We start from the raw sequence: 16,247 nt of genomic DNA, 5'->3' as shown, positions 1-16,247 counted from the left end.
AGCACACAAGTGTTTCCAAAGTAAATGCGGGGAGGTGAATGGAATAAGATTTATGCTGTGGAAAGACATTACTTTTCAGACCTTATGGTGCTGATGGAGATGGTTACTAATCTCTGCTGAGTATGGCTGTCACCAACAGAATATTACTGCCTCTCCAGCTATCTCCTGCTCATATGAATGCTCTCTGATCTGTTTTAGAAAATTTGAGCATCATTGAGACATTTTTCCTAACTGTTTAAGGTAAACCATCTGTCCATACAGATGTAGTTGAGAATAAAACTTGATCGTAAGTTGTGTTATTCCTTATGATTGTGATATGAGTTTCTTCTCTGTCTAGGAAAGTCAGTTATTTGTCCCAACAAAAAATGACATGGCTGTTTGATCACGTATTTCCAACTATCATTTTGCCTTTAAGAGCATATTTTATTTAAAGGAAATATGAATGCTGAATAACTTGGTAATCTTCACCTTAAGTCAAGAAGTCAATATCTAATTAACAGAATATTCACCTTAAGATACAAAGTCAGTTTCATATTGAGAAAATTAATCTAATATTATTGATAAAATATCAAATATAAATCCCTGAATAACATGTGCTTGTCCAGCCTAATTGGTTGGTTAGCTAAGAAATTTATGATTTATCTACAGTACTTTTATGGTTTATGGCTGTAAATTAGGAATAATAAAATATTTTATCCGATTAAGTAGGTAGTATTTGGGTTTGTAGTAGAAATATCTTGGATTGATGCTTTAAGAAGGAAAAAAAAAAGCAGTGGAGAAAGGCAACAGAGCAAGAACTGATTAACATCATATGTCAGACTCAATGTTCCTTCTCTTTTTTCCCTCTGCACATTATCTGAGATACCTATCCCCTGCCACAATTTCTTAATCTAGAGATTAGATTGGTAATTGATTATACATTTGAGACCTACATATGTCTTACGTAGAACAGCATACATTGTACATGGGCTCAGTTTTAAAGTTGAAGATATATTGCAAGTTGCATGAGGCATTCTGTTTTGATCCATATAGCATCTGCATGTTGAAATCTGCAAAGTATACCTGCACATTGAAGATTATTGCAGAGGCAATATTGTCAAACTGCATGAGGGATATTTTGACCAGGGCTAAAGAAAAGGCTTTATGTTGCTTGAAAAAATAGTGATATTGAGCTGAAGCTCACAGACTTCTAACAGATTAGTAGATTAATTTGCAGTGGCTTCTCCATTATAAATGCTGCTTCCAATTTTTAGGTGGCTTGTATTTTTTTTTAAGCTTTAAAATCTGAAGAGGATGACTACTATATTAATGGTGCCTGGACTATTGACTGGCCAAGAAAATTTGATGTTGCTGGAACAGCTTTCCATTACAAGAGGCCAACAGATGAACCAGAGTCTTTGGAAGCACTAGGCCCTACTTCAGAAAATCTCATAGTCATGGTAAAGTTATAATTAATATATTTCTGAAATTTGAAATATGTATTTGTGTTCTGAGAAAAGACAAGGCCATGAATGAAATCAAAATAGGTTGTGTTTTCAAAGACTATACAGCTTGCCTAGCTACGACTTTGCATTTGTGTTTTAACACAGCTTTTTTACCTTTCAAAACTGACTGGCAAACATTGTGATGAAACAGGGATAAAGTCAGAAGAGTCCCAGGAAATCTCGCAGAAAATGCCCCATCTCTGTTAAATGTGGTTCAGAATAATGGTAGCCAAAATTGTAAGTGGGGTGTATATTTTATCTCTGCATACTGCTGGTACATAGAAGTGTTGAGATATAGCATGACAGTTTCTGACAGTTCCGTAGATGTCAGTGGTTTTAAGCCTGGCCTGAGTGGCCACAGCAAGAGTATCATGATTTGAGCCGTGTTAAAGTATGTTGCTGTGACATACATTGCTCTGAACAGATTGTACAAAATATGAGAACGTAACAGAATATGTGACCACGATCCTGATATGCTTGTCTCTGACAGCAGGCAATAGTGAGCCTACTGTTGCGCTACTATGTTGAAGAGAAGTATAAGAACAAGGTGATACTTGCCCAGTATATTCTGTCAGCTGCCAGATTTGCAGTTAGGGGATTGCTTGAGCCAGACAGGGTATTTTTCTGTATAGAATGATTGTTGCCTGGATATTCACATTTTAGGCAGCATTTTCAAACACCTGAATCCTGTTTTTTCTGCTATAGATGTGAATAAGCTAGAGAGTCCATACAGAATGAGTTATACAATGATTATAGTGCCTTTTCTCATTCAGTCAGTGCCACTGACTTTCTTACTGAAAGTTCTCTGCTCTTTTGTCCAATGGAGATAGGCAGATATGCCTCTGCAAAATATCACAGAAGGTAGAAGGGGATGAGAAGTAGCTCTAAGACGTGTCAGATTGCTGCATCTAACATGATCTATATTATTAGCAACAGAAAGAAAAAGTTCGATAGAGAGTCAAAGGCTAGTGTTGGACAGGTGGTATGTGGAAGTGCAGTTCAACAGTGAGGGTAGACAAAAACTCATGGTGGTTGTTGCACTTCCATCTATATCACCTGCAGTGATATGGCTGCAGTGAGAGTTTTGATATTCCTTTAAAGGAATCACAGGTGTGATTTCACCAAGCTAACGCTGTTGGCTATTGCATTAGGGGAAAACAATGACCTCAACAATAGTCTGTTGCTGTTACTATTATTACGACTATTATAGTCACTAGAAGTGCAAACAAGGGCAGAGCTAGGTTCGTAACTGCTATGTGGGTAGCTCCTCACAAGATTTCAGTGAGGACTGCTGCATGTTTGCACAGTAATGTCCTTAACCAACTTTGACCTCATGTAATTATTCAGCTATCGAGTTAATTTCTGTTAAGACATTAATTTTATGAAGACTGGCTTTTTAGAACAATTATGTCAAGAATAAAGAACTGACAGGAGTTATAAAGTTGTGTTAAGGGGGAAAAAAGACAAAGCTCACCTTAGACAATAATACTTTTCTTTTGTATATGTTTTAAAAGTTAAGATTCTTTTGAGAATACCTAAAAGAATTACTATGGCTTCCTTTATTATTTTTTTCGCTTCCACAGGACATAACACACACCTAGATTAAATGTCACTGTAGTTACCCTCTGCTTGCCTGTTTTAATGGTATAACCAGTTGTTTTCAACCACAGATTCTGCTACAGGAACAAAATTTGGGTATAAGGTATAAATTCAATGTTCCCATCTCTCGCACTGGCAGTGGAGACAATGAAGTTGGCTTTGCATGGAATCATCTGTCTTGGTCAGAATGTTCTGCCACTTGTGCTGGAGGTAAGACACCAGGCAGTCAAGCTACAGGGTAAACTGAATTGCAAGATACACTTTACTACATAATTATCTAGGTAACTAATTGAAAACATTTCTTTCAGACATGCTTTAAACCTTAATTTAGTGAAAGAACATTTATTTTATCACAACGGATTTTGTTGTTTTCAAGTACATGTAGTATGTTCAGATGTTTTTGTTAAATACCATGTATCTTGGCACAGTGTGTCTGTCTCTGCTGATGCTTCTTCTGAGATTCTCTTGAAGCTGGTATGTTTGCTTTTCACAGGAGCTTTCTTGATAAAGGACATCAGAAGTTTTAAATAAGGAGATTAAAACCCAGAAGGCAAATAAGTCAACTGTAAATAAAGGGATGTGTCTTTGTGTGTTTGTAGGTATGCTTCACATGATCCTAGTCAGCCCTCCTATCCTCCAGCCACCAAAGTTTAGGATGCATACTGGCAGCTCCTCTGTAGCAGATGATAACAACTGGATTATACTTCCCAGCCCATAGCAGTATCTGAGAATTGTTGCCCTTTGGCAGCAGTGGGGGATTTGTAGGTTGTCCCATGTGATTCATCATGGGTGCCTTTTGCCCACAATTTACTATATTCCTAATCCTCCCTCTAGTGGCCACCAATGCAATTCTTTACCTCTGGCTGGGAGAGCAGGACAGTTGGCTTCCTTCAAAGCCAACACCATTGCTGCTGCAAGGACTGGTGAGTAGAAGTACTGTGTGAACAGTACCTTTCTTCTCTCTGGAGACTGAATGCATCATCTCCCCAACATACATCAGTTTTACAAGTTATGGGAGAGCGCTTTAAATCCACCTCAGAATTTCAGTTTTTTACTGCGCTGTGCACTGCCCATAGCAAGAGGAAGACACCATATTTTTTTTAAGAACCTCTGGACCAAATATTTGTCCTTTTCTTTTTTTTCTGGCTACCGGAGGTATTCATGTTTAGAACCATCTTGACTCATCTTTCTGCTTGACCTGCTGTGGCTATTACTAGTGTTTTGCTGTTTAAATACAGCTGTTTGCTTAGCCATATGTAATACACAATGGACAGCACAAATTCTCTTCTGTGCTGCTAAATAGAGAAAGTCTTGAAACAAAATAGAGGAAGGTGCCAACTTTCTCCAATATTTTTGTTGTTCATTTGTTGGATTCCTGGGTGACAGATTGCTCTTTTAACTACTATTTTAGTAATGGTGAGTCTGATAGGAAAAGGAACATTTTAAAGAATTCTGAAGAAGGGAAGTGCCTAGCTCATAGCAAAAGACAAGTCCATGTATCAGAACCTTACAAGTACTGCCAAATCCTATTTTTATGATGGCAATGAGTTAATGATCTTTTTGAAGTCATGGGAAAACTCCCATTGATTTAGGTAGAGACAAGATTTTAGCCATGGATCTTCTGTCATGCAGGTCATTGTCATTTCACAGATTCAACAATATACAATGGAAAAAATAATTGGCTCTGAAGGATTAGGCACTTGTCTAGATTAAAATGTATTGACTTAATTAATTAACTTTTAAGGGAAGATTTGTGAATCCCTGAAAACTGCAATCATTTATTCATTTGAAACTTTTTTTTGGGGGGGAGGGGGGATTTTCTTTAGTAGCTCATGGTGGCTAAACCAGGCACTTTTCTCTCCTTTCTTTCAGCTTAGTATGAGGATATACTATAGTCACGTATTTTAACTGAGCTCTGTGCTCAGGGAATAAATATTTCATTGTAGCTATAATTCATGTTAAAAACTGTATCTGCTTTCTCCATATGAGTACCTGCTATTCCCCCCAGTTTATGAAACACCTTTCGCCATATGCCAAAAGAAGACACAATTCTAAAAAGGAGCTGAGTCAGGGAAAAAGAAAAGGGAGACAAAGGTTGTAGAGACAGAGACCGTAGCTGGAAAATTTGGCTAATATAAATATGAAGTGTTGAGAAAGCTTAGAAATGAAACCACTGCGTGGCTTTGTTTATTTCTATAGGATTCATTGTGAAGTCCGTTGTTGAAGTTCTATTTACTCGAACTCAGTCTTTAGAAGAGACATTTTGCTCTACATCAAAGGATAACGAAATATTAAACAGTTGAAGAATTTCTCACTGAAAGTAAAAAAAAGGACAATAAGCATGTGTGAGGAGTATGAGTATGAAAATAATTTTTTATTTATGAGGTTAAAAAAATTATATAGTTACTTTGGGACAGACTGTGAGCAAGTTAAAGGCATCAACATTTTCCTGCCTCTTCTTGTAGTTGGTGTAGCTCACCTGTAGTGCATGGACTGATCAAGGTTTGATCATATAATATTCCATCTTGATCCAGGAAAGCTCTAGAAGACATAGAGCCAGATATACTTTTATACCAAAGCATAGGCTTTATATCAAAGCTGTAGGCAAATCTAAATTCTAATCAACACATTTAACTTCTGTCCATCTCTGAACATGTCTGTATTTTAATGTTGTGTCTTTTTGTCTAGGTGTATGTAACACTTAAAAAGCTGTCTTAAAAGAACATCAAATTTGCAAGTATTTAGAAGCCAGGAAATGACAGAATTAAGGATGACTATGAAATCTTAAATTGTTTTCTGTAGTTGTGGCTGTTCTGTTAAACAAGGACCGGCTGAGTAGGGGCTGTTCTCTGAGGCTGTGTCACAGGCTAGCTCATGTCCACTCCACACTACTTGAGTCTAGTTCTCTTTAAATCAGACTGACTGTATCTGCATTACGTACCATTTGACCAAGTCTGTGACTCTTAGAACATAGTTATTACTTGATGTATGTCTTTTAATTCAAAGAATCTAAAAAAAAAAAAAAAAAAGAGAACTGCATTACAGCCCATCAAAGTGACGTTTCTCTGTTGTGAACTTGAAGATACGCGTTGAATGTCATGAAGTAGAGCACAAAGGCTAGAGCAGCATTTTGGCAGTGCAAAGTTTAAATAGTTTTGGGGTATTGTATATTGTAGAAGTGTCCAATCTTTGTGCAGTCTCTTTTTCATAGTATTTTGAGAGCAATCCACTGCATTCAGCTGTTCTTAGAGCTGCCTGTAGGCCTCATCTTGGAGAAGGATAACTAGAGCAGTCAGGAGCCAAGGAGCAAGCTAAGAGCAAGCTAGGAACAACCTATAATCTTTAATTAGATGCTAACGTGCTGTCTTTTCTACTGGACTTCTATATTATGTTCATCTCTGCTGGGCTGATGAGTCACATCTGAACAGTAAACATGCCTTAACGTTTCAAACAGGACCTCTGTTCTAAGGCCTGTCTCAGTTTTGCAGGATAGGAGGAGCATGGTAAATGGAATGGTAGGAAGGAGGAGGAGGGTTTCCTGCTTACAACAGCTCAACGCGGTGCCAGAGCTCTGGATTCCATTCCTGCCTCCCATGTGTGGTTCTCATGTGATACTGAGCAATGAAAGCCATACATTACAGTCTTACTTGCTAATTATCAGTTCATTGTTATATGGGTACCTCTCTGGAATGTCTGACCTCTGAAACATGCAATGAATTTCATCATTGCATGAAGTGTGTGTAAAGCAAAGTATTCTGAAAACTCAGCCAGGCACCTGAAATCAATGGACTCTTTCCACAGTAGACATTATACCTCCTCTCCCCATGTATTCTTCATAGAGTGGTCTAGGAGATAAATTAAAGTTTGTGAAACAAACAGTTACATGTTTAGATTGCCTCTAAAAGGCAGAAGGAAGTTAGTCTTTCTTTCATGAGAGATTGTAAACTGCGTATTTAGTAGTGTCATTCATGTTAAAGGAGAAAAGAACAAAAAAAATCCATAGTTTCTCTGCCAGTGAGCATCATGTTCTGTACAGTGAACTAAGCAGAAATCAAGTCTCTGAAGTCTGAGGCTTATTTTGGTGTTTTCTTAAGTTTTTCTAAAAATAGGTTCTTCAGGTTTACCAGGTGGTTAAAAAGGCTTACCTGGTAACAGACAACTCTTTTATTTTCCTAGATTCATGTACTCGTATGTAGGATGAGAATGTAATTTCATTCATTTTTAATATGTCTTAGTATCTGTTCTTAGGCTTAGAAATCCAGAATTGCAGCTTTTCTTTTTGTACACTAGAACCATTATTTTCTATATTGAAAAACTTCTCTTTAAAATACAAATTTATAGTATCTGAGCTAGTTCTTCCTCTCTGGAAACATTATGGAAAACTGAGCTACATGTATTCTCCATATTAATTCCCTTGTTTCCTGAAAGGTCACTGGTAACTATTCTACTCTGAGTTAAGAGTTTTCAGAAGGAAAGTTTGTTACTATTTCACATAGGTCTTTATAGCTGGTGGCAGACTTGGACAAGACTACAGGAAAACAATGCCAGAGAATACCAGAATGTACAGTGTAAGTTTATCTATACAGAGAAGAGTGGGAGAGAAGAGAACACAGGGAATTCAAAAGGGATGGATGGATGAACAGTTTGCTGGAATTCAGAAAAAATTGATGACAACACCAGAAGATTTTCTTTAAGGACCTGATTACTTTATTATTTAATGAAAAAGTCTGAGAAAGGGAAAACTAGAATACATAGAAATATGAAATAAAACAATAAAATGAGGGCTGGAAAGAGAAGAAGAAAGTGCTAAAGTAGGAAAGGGTGATATATGTCACTTACAGATCACAGAATTGTAGTCACAGGCATTTACTCTCATACCTATCTTTCCTTATATGTTATCATGTAGCTTTCCGAGGGCAAGCGTATGACTTTGTCCAGATCCATAAGTATTCTTAATAAAGAAGTGAACTGCTGGTGGTATTGTTTAAAAAAAATCCAACAAAGGAAAAAAAAATCCTTCTGTGTGTTTTTACTTTTGTATACATTTAAAAATAAACTCCAATAAGTGCATACCCCCCTTTTTTAAATTTCTTCCATGCTTCATAAATTCTAGTGGTAAATGGCAAAAAATGACAGCATTTATTATCTGGAATATACCAGGTATCCTAAGCATTGGTTTTGATTTCATTCATTCTATTAGAGTTCGTCTCCAGATGAGTTTGATGTCTTAGATATTCATGTATTTTTATGAAATAGTCAGTCAGTATACTAAGTGAATTGATTGCCGTCCAGTTTTTTTTGCTGCTCATCACTCTTGTAGAGTGGTGCCTACTGTGTTTTTCTTTCATGCCCTCAGATGAATTATGAAACTGTCTTTAGACAAATAAAACATACTTGTCCTCATCAAGAAAAATGTAAGTTTGGCTCTGTGATGAACATCTTGTGATCTGATGAGTGAGCTCAGAAAGTATGTCTGGGTTAACCAGCATGCACTAGTTTTAGTGATGCAGGATTCACTATGTATTGCTACTGGCATCTTTATACTTAACTGTTGCAATCACAAACCACAGTTTTTGGGATTGCTTTTAAAAATAGATATAGCATTTACATGCCTGCAATTTTAATTTAAGAATAAAATGTCCTCCATGTAATTTAAAATTTGGCTGCTGAAAGTCATGCAGACTATTTGTGAATTGAAATCTGCAAAACATCTCAGTTCTCTGGAGATTATGGTCACTAAACCACTGGAGTTTTGTTTTCTATTAGAATTGCATTGACCAGTCATGAGGACATTTTATGTCTTTTATTATAAACTATAAATCTGTAGATTTGAAAGCAGAGTGTTTCTGTATAACTGCTTGTAATTATTCCCCCAAGAGTTTAAATGAACTCGTTTAGCTGTCCTTTAAGATTATTTTAAGAGACACCATATACTCAGGGAAGAGTTGATAATTTAAAAAGATTTTTTCAAGGCCCACAGGGCTTAACCAGGTTGTAGCTGTTGTCTGGGTAAAAACTGCACTTCTAGATTTTTCCATTTCTTTTTCTTGTCTTAAAGCTGGAATCTGAATCTTGTTTCTGAAATTTTATTTTAAATAACACTGTAATTAGACAGCAGTGATGTAAAGTTTACATACTGTGTGGCAAGAAGCTGCAGAATGTTTTGAAACTGGATTATATATCTCCTGGCATGGATTAAAGATTCTTCACTGTGTGAGTGAGTAGTGGTGTGAATACTGTGTTACGGGTGTTATGCTACCTGACCAGTGTTCAATAAATAACATGTCTGACTTAAATTTTTTTGAAAACTGAGTACAATGATACTTTGTGTTCAATAGTACTTCAGAGTACTTTCTTATTACATAGCTCCTCAGAAATGAATTTACTGAGGCTGCCAATTTTTAGCTCAAGCCTAGAAGGAAATGTGTCTGATGCCAGTAGGAAATTCAGTGAAAACATAACATTAATATCTATGCTATCCCATAAATATATTTGTGAGAATGCTGTGCATCATTAAAATGCTTTAATTCTAAAGTGTGTATAAATTACTATTTTTAAGCAATTATATTTGAGGGAAATATCATTATGAAGGCAACATTCAGCCTATTTTATCAGCCACCAAGAGAATTAAGACAGCTTGTGATAGAAGTGATAAATGATTATTCATCAGTCGGAGCTGAACATAAATTCTATGTCAACTAGCAGCGCCATGTTACTAGTATTGCTGTTTGGCTAGACCTTTTAAATACTGTTTCTCATCATGGTGAAGTTTGACTAGAAAATTGCAAAAGAAATACTCCTACTCAGGTTGTCAGATCTGATTTTAATTATTTCCATCTGTTGGCAGTGTTTGCACAGATCATAGAATTTAAAGTGAATCATCTTGTCACAGCTTCTCAAATATTTCTATCTTCCACATATTTGTCAAGAACCAAAGGAAGAGATTATAAAGGAGAGACTAAGCTGATAAACATTTTTCTCTCTCTCTCTCATGCTGCAATTGATATGTCTTTTCTCTACTAAAATAGTAGTAGAGTAGAGAACTGAAGAAAATAACCTCTCACTCTGTGTGTGTAAATAAATGTATAACAACAACATTGAACTTCTAACTGATTTGGAATTTTGAAGAAAAGTATAAAGATCTAGAAATAAGTGACAAACGGGGCAAAGTGTAACATAATAGATCATGCTTGACTAGCTAGATGTATTTTAATATATAACTAATTTTCTAGACCAAGGAAATGCGGTAGATTCATTGATCTAGACTTTCTTAAGGCTTTTGTTGTCACCTACATCTAAAAAAGAATTAGAAAAGATTAGTAGACAAGGAGCATGCTTAAATTACTGGGCCAAAAAGCAGGAGCCTAGGGGCTTCTTAAAGACCTTTCACATGACTCATGAGACCTCAGTTTTTCTTGTTCTGATGGCAGCATAAAAAGTAGAAAGCTCTGATGAAATTTGCTGGCAGTGCAGCGCTAGGAGACATAAGGGGAAGACTAGGATATGTTGTAGTGATGATAAAGGCAGATTTTATTTTAGAATGTATTTATTTAAAAGTATTAATGACACTGGATAAGGCACTAGTAAAACCCCTCTGGAGTACTGGGCACAGTTTGTATTGTAGCTGTATTTAAGCTCAGGTGTGAGCAGATGCACAGAAGGGTTGTGAGGTTGACCAAAGGAATGGTGCGTCTAACAACACAGAGACTGCAAGAGTTGTCTTTGTTAACACAATAAAGTTACTTAAACTGAAAGACCATTATGACTTTAAAAAATTAAATTGGCAATTAATGCATCTAGAATGGAAATTGGAATGCTTATAATAGTCACAGGTGTGAAGTTCAGAGAAGAAAAATGTACCTGGGCTTAGAGTAGAGCTTGATCAGTTTATGAAAGGGGTTACATAGAGTGGTTCCCAGCAATAGAAAGGTGTTGCTTCTAGTTGTATGTTCCAAGTTGCTGTGTTCCAAAGTTATTTAATTGTCCTTATAGTGCAAGATCTCACTGAATATCAGGTTTATATCATTTCATGTAATCGAAATATTAGGTGATGAGAATGCTATAAAAGGAACATCTTTATGTGAAGCTCTGAAATCTTTGATACCTGATGGATGAATACCTGAAAGAGAATATCTGTATGTTAACACAATCAACCAACAGCTGTGGAAGCATGTACTTCAGGCCCTTGAGGGTCCCCCATGCTAATGATTTGAGTTGTTTCTCAATTCCAACTGGACCTAACTATTTAGCAAAACGATTTTTTTCCAACATGTAAAGCACATAAATTGAAAATTAGCAAAAAAATGGAGGTTGAATTCTGTTCAAAAATGGTATTTTCTTTTTAGCTTGTTCATGTAGATTTGTGTATGTCGGATACACTTGGAAAACAGTCTCACAGCCTTCTGTGCTGTTTAGTGGTACCTACTGTTGTCTAATGTGGCATCCAGATACATGTAGAAAGAAGAGCAAATGGAAGAAGCTGATTAGTTTACCAGGCTTACCTGTAAGACATATGTCTCATATTAATCAGTATCTTTTTTCATAAATAAAGCTTACTTTAAAGTGATTGTGATGTTTATGGGTAAACCGAGATGTCAGCCATGTGTGAAATGATTTACAACCTGATTTAAAGTGCCTACTTTGTGAAGGTTATGTGTAGCTGTAGTCAAAAAGGAGATATCCCAGCAGCAAAGCTCTGGGCTCCGGATACTGCAGCTCTGGGTACTGCAGTAGAGGGAGGACTCCAGCATTAGGCATCTTTGGTCTCAACATGGTTAGTGATTTTGAGGTGAGGTGAGGAGGCAGGTGATTTTGAGGGCTGATACAAAGTTCTCACCTGCTAAACAGGCATCCTGTAAGAAACGGTTTGTTGAGTGATGACTCTAACTCCTCTCCTGCTTGTCAGGAACATGAACATTAGAGTTGAGGACACATGGAAAATTTGTATGTGCTTAGGATCCAGACTACTGGGTTTTCCTGAGAGTATTTGAATTAACAAGGCTCTGTTTTTACATGAGGGATAATACCCATATTTTGCAGGATGCCATGACAGTTATCTAGTAAATAGCAATTCCCTATTGCAGAGTGAAGAGATTTCAGCTGGAAGTACGCCTCCAGACTGTCTTAACTGTGTGCCATAGAAATTTGAGGAGTCTAAGAGGGTAGGGGAAGGGAAGATTTTTTTAATAAGCATTCTGGGCCACAGTGTGGCCAGGGATGCAGGATTCATGGGGCCTATGGCAGGAAGACAAGGAAGGAGTTTAATCTGTAACTAGAAAATAAGACATTCATCTAGCACAGGCAGGTATGGATTTTCATCCTTGATCTCAAGACGGTTTAGACATTTTACATCAGACTGTAATGGAATAAAAACCAGAAATAATCTACAGACTAGAAACCACAGTCTTGCCACCTTAGCTAAATTAACCACTAAGTCACAGAAGTTACGGTGTGCTCATGGGAATTAGGAATCCCCTCAGGGTGAGAAGGGTGATACCTACTCCTGCATCTGCAGCCTCATGGGGGAGTCCATGCCATCCTCAAGACTCATGAAAAAAGAGGTTACCATTTTCCCGATGTCCTTTGCACGTAACATCATGAAGACATTTCACACGCTTCTATGTGTAGACTGGGAGACTTCTGTTCATAGCCAAGCAGGATGCTCTGTGGACCAAACTTCAGGCATCTCAAGGCTCTATCTCAACTCACTGTTGGAATTAAATACCTGAATTCTGTATAGGTCACATTTTAGGAACCAAAGTAGGGTATTTGATTCTTGTCCATAATGAATAACAAAAGAAGCAATTGCAAGGTAAGTTGTTTAGCTTATTTAAAATGAGCAAAAGGTCTACAAATATTTGGTGAAAGAAATCCCATGTTTTTAGTGGGATGTTTAGTGTCTGAAAAACATATTTATATAATTAATTTTATTACTGCACATCTACCTCCTATAAAAAGCTTGTCTTAAAATGGAGAGGGCTGTAAAGTAAAGTTGGCAGATATTTGAAGCCAGGATGTTTTAATCCCTATTTAATTGTATGCATTTCACATTTTGGAAAAAGTTAAATAATTGTTTCTGTTTTTAAGAAAGGTTCAGGGATTTTTGCAACTTTTATCATACAAATAATCCTATTATTTCAGTATTATGACTACTCATGTTCAATAAGAACTGCATATGAGTTGCAGATCCACAGTCATTTTATGCTAGGAAACTTCATACAGCTTGTTCTATAAAGAGAGGAGGAGGCCGTGTGTACTACTCTTTACAACAATACTCTGAGCTGCACTGTTGTCATATCAATGGTTCTTTAATGCCTTTCTTTAGATCCTGTTTTTTAAAAATTAGAAAATCTCCTTAATACGCTACCTTATAATGTTGCCTTGGCAGTGATACGTCATTATGTTTTGGGAATAATAATCAATTCTAAACTGCCCTGTTGATGGTTAACAGTGAAAGAGGAGCTGGGAGTGCCAGACAAAATGAGCATTCACAGAGACAAACTGCATCTTTCAGAATGAATAATACTTCTATTATTTTAATGAAGAAAATGTTTATAGGATGACATGTATAAAAATGCAACACTGTTTCCCAGTATTGCTGGTTTATTTTAAACCAGAGCACATAAACAATAATTCTGCATTGAAGTGTGACCACATTCTGTTTGGTGATGTTTTCTTTGGAAATTTAAGTGTGTTTTACTAGGAGAGGAGGGTAGACAGAAAATGGATTTTGTGCAATATACAAATAAAAACAATCTGTTAGTAAATCTATAAATATATTCCCTTTGTTTTAGAAAACAACAGCAATTTAAAATCCTCTCTCAGTGGGGTGGCCTAACATTGAAGGAAAATGAAAGATTTATTGTGGTCAGGGGGCATTCAGTCAATTGGAATTCACACCCCTGCAGCATTCAGCCAGTTCAAGTGGGGGATGGTAGGATTAATAATCAATAGGTGAAATACACTTTTAGTCAACAAGTAGAAGAGCAAGAATGATTAATTAATGGTGTTTCATTTCATCCCAAGGTGTGCAGAAACAAGAGGTGGTGTGTAAAAGGCTGGATGACAATTCCATTGTACAAAACAGTTACTGTGATCCTGACAGTAAGCCTCCAGAAAACCAAAGAGCCTGCAACACTGAGCCTTGCCCACCTGAGTAAGTCATTAATCACTAAGATGGACATGTGTTTTGCATAGATAGGAAGGTCTTCGTAATCTATAATAAATCCTGTTGACCAAACGTGTATGAAATTCTCATCTAGTATTAGGGTCCTGTCTTATCAGACAGGATATTTGGTTTTGGGTTTTGGTTATGGTTTCTTGTTCCTCTGAAATCAGTTGTGGAAAATACATACTTTGACCTAGAGGAGGCCTGATTTAACTGAGGAACAGTGGTGTTGAAACTACACAAAGCAGCTCAGACTTTGTAAGTAAAAGGATACTAGCAAAGCAGTTTCTTAGGGTGTAAGTGTCAGATGTGGTGAATAGTGCTCAGAGTAGAACTGGGGACCATTCTTAAGGCAACAATGATAGAATAAACTTGAGGTGAGACTAACTTTGCCATAGATGTTTATATTCCATACTAAATGACCTGTATTTTTAAGTATATTATATTAAAATTTGGGTTGAAGTGTTCACATGAGAAATGGCAAACAGAGAAACTGCTTAGTAGACCAAACCATTTACTGATAACAGTTTTGTCAAACAACTTTCTCTCCAGGATACTCAGTCTTGTACAGTAACGCTGTGTGCCTTTAGGATTAGGTTCCTACTTGGTTACGTCTATTTAGTTTTATTTTTAAAGATAGCTATATGCTATATATTGAAAAGATAATTAAAAACACAGCAGCTCATTTGTTCAAAAAAGAAATTTGGCAAGGACCTGTGGCATAGCTTAATCTTACTACAAAAGCTGTTTAGAAACAGTTGTGATATTTTGCACTAAAAAATAATTTCAGCATATGCAGAACAGCTCCTTCTTACGTTTTGAGACAAAACTTGTGGAAAAAATGGAAGGATACAACAGTTTATTGATTCACAAGCTCTGGTTTGTTTAACTTTGGTGATAATCTAATTGGGCATGAAAATCGTTAATGCTGATTAAATGTAGATATTACACAATAAAGAAATACTGTGGTCTCTTTTAAATGTCTCTTAGAAACTGTAAAATTGTAGCATGAAGGACACCAGAAGGAATGAGACAAGACTATAATGCATTAAAATCCCAACAGGTCTTCATGAAGCCAGTTTCTTCCTAGAATATCAACTGTTTCCCTGGTGTGGTGACTGGTTGCACGATGGCAGAGCAATGTCTTCTATGCTTACTCCCCCTGTGTCATGTACCATACTCATTTGACATAAACAGAAGTGAAGCCATTACACTACTCTCACCTTGAGTGTGTTTGAATGTGAATGTGCTGTCTCACAAACAGGTCTAAAATAGGTTTAAGTCATTATCCCCACAGTCTATGTGTAAATATATGTTTACCCTGCAAGGATACGCACTTGGATTCTGTTTGGATAACACTGTTTAGCATGGCTGTAAGTGCACTAACTAAACTCTTACACCATGTGTACCTGAGAGCAGAACTTGGGAAGTGGTCATGTTTGGTCAGTTCCTCTTTACCAAACACATCCCTATCCCTTCCTTTGTGTGGCTTAACTATTAACAAATTAGCACTTTAAAAAGTAGTGTTAACATAGTTATTCCAGACTAGTTAATTTTTATTCTTTGCACTGACATTATTTAAAAAACAAGAAAAAAACGCCAACCCACAAAGTGTGACACTTCTGGATTCTCCATCTAGTACAGCAGGGACATTGATGAACATGATGAAACTCACGTCATCAAAATTCAGCAAGCTGGTAGTATGTATTAATCAGCATCTGCTTGAATATGTCAGAGCAGTTCAGCCCACATCTGCCTCCATTCTGATGTTCCCCACAGGGTGAATACGAAGTGCCAAACTCCTAAGGAAGGGTTCTTGATTCCTGATCCTATAAGTAGTCTAGAAGAAGGCTGTTCAAATAACAGACAGTTACCCAAAGAAATTTGACCCTTTTGGCTGGAAGATTTATCACCCAGTAAGACTTAGTCTTTACATAGAGTGGCCAAATATTTCCTTTTTTAACACAATTCCACCTTCCTTATGGTATATACCAAAA

At 36.7% G+C, this 16,247-nt stretch overlaps 1 protein-coding gene across 11 annotated transcripts in view; it reads left to right on the top strand.

Moving 5' to 3' along the window:
• ADAMTS6 (ADAM metallopeptidase with thrombospondin type 1 motif 6) overlaps positions 1-16,247 on the top strand; it is a 157,683-nt gene that overhangs the window by 121,506 nt on the left and 19,930 nt on the right. For 7 of the 11 annotated variants that reach the window (XM_075526679.1, XM_075526678.1, XM_075526673.1 and 4 more), the window contains 3 exons: positions 1,276-1,439; positions 3,155-3,293; positions 14,109-14,238. In XM_075526679.1, coding sequence (XP_075382794.1) covers positions 1,276-1,439; positions 3,155-3,293; positions 14,109-14,238 — 433 coding nt within the window. Of the gene's footprint in view, positions 1-1,275; positions 1,440-3,154; positions 3,294-3,576; positions 3,886-3,917; positions 4,007-6,294; positions 6,538-14,108; positions 14,239-16,247 lie in introns of those variants that run through there. The other 4 variants (XM_075526681.1, XM_075526682.1, XM_075526684.1 and 1 more) reach the window with 4 other exon arrangements.

Source organism: Mycteria americana, chromosome Z, assembly GCF_035582795.1.
Source record: "Mycteria americana isolate JAX WOST 10 ecotype Jacksonville Zoo and Gardens chromosome Z, USCA_MyAme_1.0, whole genome shotgun sequence".
Classification (NCBI taxonomy): domain Eukaryota; kingdom Metazoa; phylum Chordata; class Aves; order Ciconiiformes; family Ciconiidae; genus Mycteria; species Mycteria americana.
The sequence above is the reverse complement of the archived record's forward strand: the minus strand, read 5'-3'. Positions and strand labels throughout refer to the sequence as shown.